Below are 10,862 nucleotides of genomic sequence, written 5' to 3' on the forward strand. Positions count from 1 at the left end.
AGTAAAATTAAAAACAGAAAGAACTTAAAATTACAAAATTAGATACACACACACTTTGTACTAAAGGTAAATCCAAAATAGTGATGTCACTGTCTAAGCAGAGGGATTTGTGCAACCCTATGGAATATAGTCCACACATGACAAATGAGGTAATAATCAATATTTCAGAATAATTCAAACTCAGATATTGGTGTGTTAGTATTGATATCTGAGTTTTAATTATTTGGCTACAAATCTCACCTCATCATTCCTCCCAGTGATTATTTCCAGGATAAACTGAGATGCCCCCAAGCTGGCTTCTTAAAACTGACTAAATATTTAAAAAGAGCCACGCCCCCAGCTATGACTAGATGCCGACTGTATGTATACAGGCGCAGGGAAAATAAATGTAGAAATGTGGAGAAATAAATAAATGCATAAATATATAAATAAATGCATAAATAAATAAATATAGAAATGCATAAATAAATAAATACATGCAAAAATACAGAAATAGCCATTTATATTACCAAAATGTATTTATTTTCACTATTATTTCTGCATTTATTTATTTCTACTTTTATTTATTTTTCCTTCTGTCATTTTTAGTCCTTCATACAACAGAGTCTTTTAAATGAAGTAACTGGTGAATAAAACGCGTTCTGTGTGATCTGGGTCTGTTGCTACTGATCAGCCCACTCACACATGTAAAACACATACATTTATGATAAATCATTTAAAAGCCTAATTGCAGGAGGTACAAATAATTATTTATATCTGTTTGATTTGGACAAAGGGAGTTTAAATCTCCGTCCAGAAGGAGCAGGACTAACTGGCTCTTCTTAGTCGCCTTATATTCAGAAATTTGTGTGATAGTCCCTAAATCAGTCCCCACTATCTTACTGCACATTTTAACTTTACTATACAACTTTAATTTATTTAATTTTAATATTTACTATACAACTTACCTGTTCTTTACATTTAGATTGTCATACCAACAAATAATAGAACAAAATTAAGATAGATTAAATAAAACATGTATAAAACATCTTCATAGAAGAAAGCTTTCCTTCTAACCATATCAGTGTTTTCCTCAAATTTTAATTTGTCATCCAACACAGTGTCTAAATATTTGTACTCTTTGACCGCTTCTACTTGATGTCCCTTAATAACGACAGACAACCCATAGACAAAGTTCTTCTTACGGAAATCAGAGAACAACTCTTTTGTTTTAGAAGCATTAATGTTTAAAAATAAAGCATCACACCACTGAATAAAATGGTCTAATACACCCATAATAGAGATCCAAATATTTTCCACATCTAGTAGGACAGTTCACATATTGATCGAAAAGGCTAAAACAAACAGAAGCACTTATGAAATCAGAAGACGATGGTAAATGATTCTCTGAAGATTGGTTATGAGAATAATTGCTTAAACGCGCGTTCCTGTATTGACTGCGTGCGCGTGATTTGTGCGTTTGTCGCTACGCCCTACGAACCGTAAAATTGAGTGGCAGTTTCCATGACAACCGGCGAACGGTTCCTGCGTCATGAGGTCATCCGGGAACTTGGCCGTCTGACGGACAGTCGTCATGGAGACGCTCTCGCTCGGCTTCCATTTTGTTCCCGACTTTTTATTTATTTTTCTTCTTCTTCCTTCAAATGTCTGATGACCGGTCTTCGCGCGCGACCGCGCCGCCTGATAGCCACTGAGAAATCGATCACCGATTCGCGCGTTGTTGAGCAGCGCTGCGTGGCGGGTTTAGCGCGCGAGCGCTGTGCACGGGTCTGCAGCGCGCGCGCCATTTTGTCCAGGGGCCGCGGCGGCGCGCGCGCAGGATGAGTGACTGACGGACGCGGGACTGCTGCGCTGCGGAGCGCGCCGACGCTCACCGAGAGGCGCTGTTCTTTTCTCTACGAGGCTTTGCATCGGACATACTTTGGAAAGGGATTCCCAAAGAAGGAGATTGGGAATTATTGCTGATTCTCCCGGAGGCTTTTCCTTCCTCTCGTCAGAAAGAGGCGCGCGCGGCACGGTGAGTGATGACGGCTAGCGCCGCGGCTAACGGTTAGCTGCCCTCAGCGATCCCGACGCGGCGCACCGTAACCTCGTATCCGCTCGCTCCGTCCGAGTTGAGGCTCGATGCGACGCGTTTTGTGCTTTTTCGGAGGCGCAGCTCGACGGCGGGCCTCTTTTCGCGCTCGTCTCGCTCAGGCTTCGGTCCGCGCACAGGCCCGGGCTGCTAATGTCCAGCTAGCCTCGGTATCGACAGCTCAGGGTGAACGTTTCTCAGATGAGCGGATCGTTTAGCTCTCAACATCACGACTCCTGACGGACCGGCCGCGTTACTGTCACTCTCCGCGCGCTTCACTGTCGCGCGGCTGCTGTGCTGTTAGCTGGCTAGGCTAGCGGTGTTTTGACAGCTGATTTACTGCATCAAACTCACATTCGCACGGGAGTCGGTGGTCAATAGCAGGCGAACAACCTTGACTGGCGCCTGAGCTGCTGACATGAGATGATGATGAGGAGGAGCTCTTCGTCGTGTTTCTGTTGTGTTGTGATTAGAAACACGCCATGGTTGTGTGTTGGTAACCTGCTCTAAACTGAGGATTGATTTCACCGCAGATCTTCACCAATGGTTCTGCAAACTGAAGATCAACTCAACCATCTCAGAAAACGGCAAGACCCTGCTGAGACATCAGGGTTGTTCTCACCTGGACACACTCGCGAGGCGCTTCAGGTACATCCGTGTCTCGCACAGACACACTCACTCACACACACACATACACACACACACACACACACACAGGTACAGTATGTGGTCGCTTACACGTCTGTGCTGTGCTTCTTGCAGTGGGCTGTGGTTTGCAGATGGACTCCTCTGTCACAATGATATGAGATCTGTCAGAAGACGATGCATACTGGTGAGCAGTGATCCTAACCCTGTGTTTTGCTCATGTGTATGTGTGTGTGAGAGGGTGTGTGTTTGGGTGTGTAATCATGGAATGATTGTTCAGAGTTCTGGTCCTGAACATGAGGCTGGATTCTGTGCGACCCTCTTCATGTTGTTGTTCGTAGGCTCCTGTCAGACCCCAGCAGTGTCTAGAGAGGAACAGAGCGCTCTATTTAGGGCAGACGCTGCTGGTCGACTATAAATGTTTAAAAATGCAGGCCGGGGTCCCGTGGCAGTGTCTCCAGGGCCCGGGCCCCTCTCTCACATAAACTGATTCCGGGTTCTTCACCCGAGAGCTTTTCTATCAGCAAATACTGTTAAACTGTGCTGGGAAATGTGTCAAAGTGCAATTCAATTTCATGCCTCTTACCTGTTTTCCTATTGGTTGGAGCCTCAGAGCTTTGCCCTAGCAACAAAAGTGGGTTATTTGCATACCCTTTCCTGATTGGCTGCTGCTTTAGCTGATCGGCCAATGGCGTGGCATCTTCCTGGTGGTAGGCTATGGTAATGAGGCACTGTTGCTGGGCTCGAGCTGGTTTCCAGTGTGAATGTGCTGCATTGTGTTTGGTGGGAGAGACGCTGATAAATGACGACTTGATGATCTGCAGATTCCCACTCGCTGCAGACCATCACATTTCCAAACATCACATCCGTCACAAACGCTCACATGTAGTCTTTATTGTGCTGTTATTAGTTCGATGGGTGCTGCTGAAATCCTCCGCTGTCGTCTAGATGTGTGTAGTGTGAAATCATTCGCTCACGCTTCAGGTCTGTCACTGCAATCATCTGATTAGAAAACTAGAAACTAGTGTTTGTGTGCTTGCTGTTTCTGCTTTTACAGTGTGACAGAGTTCAGCGCGTGTGTGTGTGCGTGTGTGTGATGCTGATGCTGAGTCATAAACACACACACACACACACACACTCCCTTGATCGGCTCTGATTAGACCTGCGTGTGTGTTTGTGTGTGTTTGAACATTCAGTCCAATGTTCTGAAGTTCTCTAACATGTGTCTGGTGTCGTCTTGTGACAAAAGCATGATCTGCCGTCTCAGTCCGAGGTGTTTGGGGTCTTCTGTCACCCGATCAGGGCTTCTGGAACACTGGAGCGCTGGCTGATGCACATTAATACAATCAGGGGAAAAAGAGACATTCATATCGAAGTAAAAGCATTAGACTTGTGCTGTATTTTATCTGTTCTCTTTTTTTTTTTATTCTAAAAAGTTTGAATTCATTATATCTATTTCTAATCATTTTAAAATGTTTATTGTAGTGATGATTTTTTTTAAATGATTATTTTAATTATTTTAATTCCTCTTTGTATTTTAATTCCACTTTGAATTACCATCGTGTATGAGTTACATAAAAAACTTGCTTCGCTTTTTCTGGTTTGGAGGAGGTTGTCACCTGTGTGTGTGTGTGTGTGTGTGTGTGTGTGTGTGTGTTACAGGAGGAGAGACCTCAGCATGCAAACCCTCCTCTGTTCGGCTGGCCCCCTCGTTTTCTTTCCATTCGGCTGGTGTGCAGATGGATGCGCAGACGCCCCATTCTCACCCGCCGTTCAGTGATGGTCACCCGCCGAGCGATGCTGACCAATCAGCCGCTGCGCTGCAGGCCCCACAGGTTCACACTCGCGTGTGCTTATAGTGAGTGTGTATGAGCTCGTGCTCCACTCATGAGCGCTGACCTGTGTGTGTGTGTGTGTGTGTTACAGGTAACTGCTGATCTGGTGATGGTTCAGCGGCGGATGCCTCAGTGTTTCCGGGATCCAGCGACTGCACCCTTAAGAAAACTCTCCATCGAACTGATCAAAACATACAAACACATCAATGAGGTGCGTCTCTCAGGAAGCAGAACTCATGCTGAACTCCTGTGCTTCATAAATTAAAGAGATGATTTTTGTTGATTTCGTTGCATGAATAAATGCATCACTTGCATCAGTGGCCCTATGAAATCCATTTTGTTTTTGTCCCAAATCTGGTTTTATTTCCTTAAGTTCATTTTTTCAAGTTCTATTTTAGTTGGAATGTTAATGGTTAAATATAATTTTGTAATCAAAACTCATGTCTAATCAAATTCATTTATAAAAACAGATTAATCATTTATCAAGTTTATAATAAGGACCTGGGAATGTTTTTTTTTCTTCTTCTGAAATTCTGTGTTTATTTAAACTTTTCTTACAGCTAGATGAAGACAAGAAACATTTAATATCTAATAATTAAAATAAATAAATAAAAAAACAAGCAAAAAAAAAGACCTTCTTAAACTAGTTTTGTATATTCTTTTTCTATTTCATCGTCTTTTAATTATATAATTTTATTTTGACCTGTGGCCATGAAGACCTTGTATTCCTGTGTGTGTATGATGATCGTGTGTGTGTGTGTGTGTGTGTGTGTGATCACGGGGGGGTCATCTCACGCTTGCTCTGTGTTTGCAGGTATACTATGCAAAAAAGAAGCGTCGTCACCAACAGGGTCAGGGCGAGGACTCCAGCAACAAGAAGGAGAGGAAGATTTACAACGACGGTTACGATGACGACAACTTTGACTACATCGTTAAAAACGGAGAGAATTGGATGGACAGATACGAGATTGATTCTCTAATAGGCAAAGGCTCGTTCGGTCAGGTCCGTGTCTCTCAGCTTCGCTAGTAAAGACTCGTCCGGTGTGTTTGGATTGGTCTGACGTGTGTGTTCGTCTCTGGCAGGTGGTGAAGGCCTATGACCGCGTGGAGCAGGAGTGGGTCGCCATCAAGATCATCAAGAATAAAAAGGCCTTTCTGAATCAGGCTCAGATTGAAGTCCGACTGCTGGAGCTCATGAACAAACACGACACCGAGATGAAGTACTACATCGGTAATGTGTGACTATCACGGCTCCTGTGGTCATGGAAAAAGATCAGCACGTTTCAGAAGCGACGATAACGAGTTAAATTCTCAGAAAGAATAGGGAAAGTGTTTTCTAGATTTCTGCTCTCTTATATTGCGTGTTATATAGGGTTGGTTTAGTGCGAATATGAGCATGAGGACACATTCTGTGAAATATCATCATCACGTTATTGGTTGTGCATGAAACTGTTTAGAGAGGAACGAACCGCTGTATTTGGGGCAGACGGCGTGCTGGTCAACTATAAATGTTTACAGATGTAGGCCAGACACACTCCTGTCGTATCGGAGGACAGGTGCTATATCATGAAGCCTTTCTCTTCCTGATTATGTTAAATGTAGAACGTTTTTACATAATGCATAAGATTACGTAAGATCCATGTGAATGTCACCTGAGAACTAACTCTTCCAAACACAGGCGAGAGAGAGCCAGTTATCTATGGTCTAAATTCATTTGACACTCAGGATACGTGCAGGACTTTCACAGTAATAGACCAGTTCACGCTTCAGTTTATCATCCCAAAATATATACTGTCAGCTGTCTGTGTTTTTATCCTAACCCTAACCCTAACCCTTTCTATTTGACCAATATGATCTGATAAAAGATGTGTTAGGTCACATAATGGTCATTTACTACATCACGATGAACAGTTTTGGGGCTGTGCCACTGTTTGTGTTTTGAAGAGTACTGTTACTCGTAGGGATGCACCGAAACCGAAACACCGAAAGAAATTATGCCAATTATTAGTACCATTGCATCAATTGCTATGACCGTGTACTAACTTTACTAAAATTAAGACATTGCAGTTGCATAAATTAATATTAAAGTTTCAAAGATAATTACAATTACATAAATTATATAAAAAAAAACATAAAAATACATAATTACAAATTATGCAAATATTTATTAAGCACATTGCAACAATGCAAAGTATTAAAATAAAATTCAAACTAAAAATGTATCCCACTCATGTGTATATTAAATAATAATGTACAGGCCTACTGGCCTGCGGAAAGGTTTTAAAATGAACTGTTCTCTCATAAAAACAAAGAGCATTTAGGTGAAGTGCATTTGAGATTGTTCTCTGTAGGACTAGAAAGTGCATTACTTCTCCAGTAGACTGTTATCACTTCTGGAGATGGGGACTTCAGACAGATAACTATCTAGCAGTTGAGCTTGTCATCTACCTGACATTTGAGAAATATTTGAGAGAGTGTATTTACATAGGGCCAGGGCATAAATAAACATTTTTATCAAATTAAAGCAGAAATCTATCAGAAAAATGGCTACAATCTGATATTATGTATGTGTGTGTGTATATATATATATATATATATATATATAAAATGTTACATATATAGTAGCCTAAGAACAAAATAGCCAACGTATTATTATTATTTGAGGCACTTTCTTGCAGAATTCCACTGAACACATCAGACACCGAGGGTGCATGCCCCTCATCTGGTGCAGACACGAGTCTTTTTTTCTGTGCTCTGATCTCAGTCTCCTGCGCTTGGAGCTTCTCCGTCTCCACGCGGGTTCTCCGCATCCAGCGCGGCCTGGAGCATTTCTCGTGCGCGCTGCCTTATTTCCGCATCCAAGTAATGGTCTTTATAACGCGGATCAAGCACATTCGCGATGAAGTGCAGAGGATCCGAAAAGATCTCAGTGAGACGTGTGCTGACAGACTCTATAAGACTGTACTTTTCTTTGTTTTCACTTCGTGGTCCGTCTCAATCTCTTTGTTAGGAGACGCTTTAGTGCTGCGAATAAAGGAATAAGAAAAGAGAGAATGTTCTCTATTAAGACCCTCTGGTGTCGCGGGGAGCTCGTGGTCTGCGCTATGCAGGTGCACGTGCAGGTCGCGGTTTCTGTTTGCGTCATCACAACATTTCGGCCGTGTTGTGTCGGTGATAAAAGTCTATCGGCCAAAACCGGAAATGCCATTTTCGGCCGAAAATTTTCGGTGGCCGAATTTTCGGTGCGTCCCTAGTTACTCGTTATATCTTACTGTACAAGAGCAAGTTTTACAGGTTAGTGTGAGGACTAGTGGCTGATATGTTCATTGAATGATTTGGCAGATGCTTCCATCCAAAGGGACTTAAAACTGAGGAAAAACATAGTAATTTACCATACAGAAGCAACATTATTATTATTATTCTTATTCTTATTATAGAAGGAATATTGAGTAAATCAGAAGCGTAACCATGGAAAAGCAGACCAAAAGTGGATTTATTTGTTGTCTTTTATATATGACTGTAGATGAATTGAGTTTGGAAACTTCCCATAGGTCTTCATGGGACGGTGTGTTCTGTGTCTCAGGGTGCTCTGTGTAGCCTTCATGACGTTCATTTCTGTGTCATCTGTCATGTATTTCACTCATTATCACACTTTAACGCCAGTTGTGTCTTTTCTTCTCCTCCAGTTCATCTGAAACGCCATTTCATGTTCAGGAACCACTTGTGTCTGGTCTTCGAGATGTTGTCCTATAACCTGTACGACCTGCTGAGGAACACTAATTTCCGCGGCGTGTCTCTGAACCTGACGCGTAAGTTTGCTCAGCAGCTGTGCACCGCGCTGCTCTTCCTGGCCACGCCTGAGCTGAGCATCATCCACTGTGACCTCAAGCCCGAGAACATCCTGCTCTGCAACCCCAAGAGATCCGCCATCAAGATCGTGGACTTCGGGAGCTCGTGTCAGCTGGGGCAGCGGGTGAGACCCATGCGCTGTTTGAGTCTGTTTGTGTTTGCCTGCTCCTCGAGCCTCACTCAGTAACACGGCTGTGTGTGTCCTCAGATATACCAGTACATCCAGAGCCGGTTCTACCGCTCGCCCGAGGTGCTGCTGGGAATGCCGTACGATCTGGCCATCGACATGTGGTCTCTGGGCTGTATCCTGGTGGAGATGCACACCGGAGAACCTCTGTTCAGCGGCGCTAACGAGGTGAGTCCTGACCCGAACACATCCTGCTGGAGACCGAGGTTGTCTCAGATGAAATCAGTTCAGCGGAAACAAAACTTCATTCCAGTGATACTGAAGGATTAAACTGACCCGGTCCACACACAAACTGTTCCAGGCTGTCCATTAATGTCCTTCATGTGAACTGTTGAAATGTGCTTCATTATACTCATAGACCGAATAGTAAACAATATTTCATATATTTTAAATGAAACTATATTTTGCTGAATGTGTTTTATGCTGGTACCTTGGCTTGTTTAGGCCTGTCATGGATAAATATGACAATAAAAGCACCAGTAGCAGCAAGTCCTTTTAATAAATTATTAATTTAATCATTTCTATCAAATGATTCATTCAAACTGGCTGATTCAATTAGAAATGAAGCAAGTGACTCTTTATGAATGGATCATTGAATCGTTGGCTCACTCTATTGGTTCAGAAGCAGCCCTGATTATACTGGATCCATGCATTCAGTCTTAAAGGGACAGCGGTCTAATAACCCGTCATTTGTCAAACACACAACAAAAGACAAAAGTTCAGTGGTCCTGAAAATGATAATTTTACTATCATCTCAAATGTTGGTGCTGTAACAACCTTATTAGAATACAAGGCTCAAAACAATGAAAACAAGACTGGATATTTTGTCAGAGCGAGTGTAAATCTGAAGCCCTGGTCAGAGCTGGCCGGTGTAAACACTTCATTAGCACTGAGCCCTGACTCCTGTGAGGTAGTCGTCGTCTTACCGTCTGTGATGGATGTGTGTTGGCAGGTGGACCAGATGAACAAAATCGTGGAGGTGTTGGGCGTCCCTCCCAGTCATATCCTGGAGCAGGCGTCTAAAGCCAGGAAGTTCTTTGAGAAGATGTCTGACAGCACGTGGTGTGTGAAGAAGACCAAAGATGGCAAAAGGGTGTGATTCTTTCTTTACTCTGATCTTCTGGTTGGCTGTGTTTGTCTGGTGATGCTGACTCTTCTCGTCTCTCGTGTGTGCAGTATAAACCTGCCGGCTCCCGGAAGCTGCACAGTATTCTGGGTGTGGAGGCTGGTGGCCCCGGCGGGCGGAGAGCTGGCGAGTCGGGTCACGCCGTCGCAGACTACCTGAAGTTCAAAGACCTGGTCCTGCGGATGCTGGACTACGACCCCAAGACCCGCATCCAGCCGTATTACGCTCTGCAGCACAGCTTCTTCAAGAAGACGGCAGACGAAGGCACCAACACCAGCAGCAGTGTGTCCACGAGTCCAGCGCTGGAGCAGTCGCAGTCGTCTGGAACCACGTCCAGCACCTCGTCCAGCTCAGGTCAGAGAGGACGGCTGTGGTCACACACTGATCGGAGATCAGGAGGTCTGCTGTCACTGACTCAAAACATTGTGTGTTTGCAGGAGGATCATCTGGAACGAGCACCAGCGGCCGCGCCCGCTCCGACCCGACCCATCAACACCGGCACAGCGGAGGACACTTCAGTGCAGCGGTGAGCACACACACACACACACACACACACAGCGGAGGACACTTCAGTGCAGCGGTGAGCACACACACACACACACACACACACACAGCGGAGGACACTTCAGTGCAGCGGTGAGCACACACACACACACACAGCGGAGGACACTTCAGTGCAGCGGTGAGCGCACACACACACACACACACACACACAGCGGAGGACAATTCAGTGCAGCGGTGAGCGCACACACACACAGCGGAGGACACTTCAGTGCAGCGGTGAGCACACACACACACACACACACACACACACACACAGCGGAGGACACTTCAGTGCAGCGGTGAGCACACACACACACACACACACACACAGCGGAGGACACTTCAGTGCAGCGGTGAGCGCACACACACAAAGCGGAGGACACTTCAGTGCAGCGGTGAGCACACACACACACACACACACACACACACACAGCGGAGGACACTTCAGTGCAGCGGTGAGCACACACACACACACACACAGCGGAGGACACTTCAGTGCAGCGATGAGCGCACACACACACACACACACACACAGCGGAGGACACTTCAGTGCAGCGGTGAGCGCACACACACACACACACACAGCGGAGGACACTTCAGTGC

General features: G+C 44.7%; 1 protein-coding gene across 2 annotated transcripts in view; it reads left to right on the top strand.

The window, feature by feature from the left end:
• Positions 1-1,589: 1,589 nt before the first annotated feature.
• The window catches only part of LOC132132815 (dual specificity tyrosine-phosphorylation-regulated kinase 1A-like), a 14,869-nt gene continuing 5,596 nt past the window's right edge, over positions 1,590-10,862 (top strand). The window contains exons 1-12 of one of the 2 annotated variants that reach the window (XM_059545343.1): positions 1,590-2,017; positions 2,608-2,722; positions 2,837-2,906; positions 4,382-4,554; positions 4,646-4,765; positions 5,369-5,557; positions 5,638-5,785; positions 8,241-8,527; positions 8,612-8,758; positions 9,543-9,683; positions 9,767-10,070; positions 10,154-10,242. In XM_059545343.1, the coding sequence (XP_059401326.1) occupies positions 2,897-2,906; positions 4,382-4,554; positions 4,646-4,765; positions 5,369-5,557; positions 5,638-5,785; positions 8,241-8,527; positions 8,612-8,758; positions 9,543-9,683; positions 9,767-10,070; positions 10,154-10,242 (1,608 nt within the window). In that variant the 5' untranslated portion in view covers positions 1,590-2,017; positions 2,608-2,722; positions 2,837-2,896. Of the gene's footprint in view, positions 2,018-2,607; positions 2,723-2,836; positions 2,907-3,503; positions 3,704-4,381; positions 4,555-4,645; positions 4,766-5,368; positions 5,558-5,637; positions 5,786-8,240; positions 8,528-8,611; positions 8,759-9,542; positions 9,684-9,766; positions 10,071-10,153; positions 10,243-10,862 lie in introns of those variants that run through there. The other variant, XM_059545342.1, reaches the window with a different exon arrangement.

This window comes from Carassius carassius, chromosome 49 (genome assembly GCF_963082965.1).
Source record: "Carassius carassius chromosome 49, fCarCar2.1, whole genome shotgun sequence".
Lineage (NCBI taxonomy): Eukaryota > Metazoa > Chordata > Actinopteri > Cypriniformes > Cyprinidae > Carassius > Carassius carassius.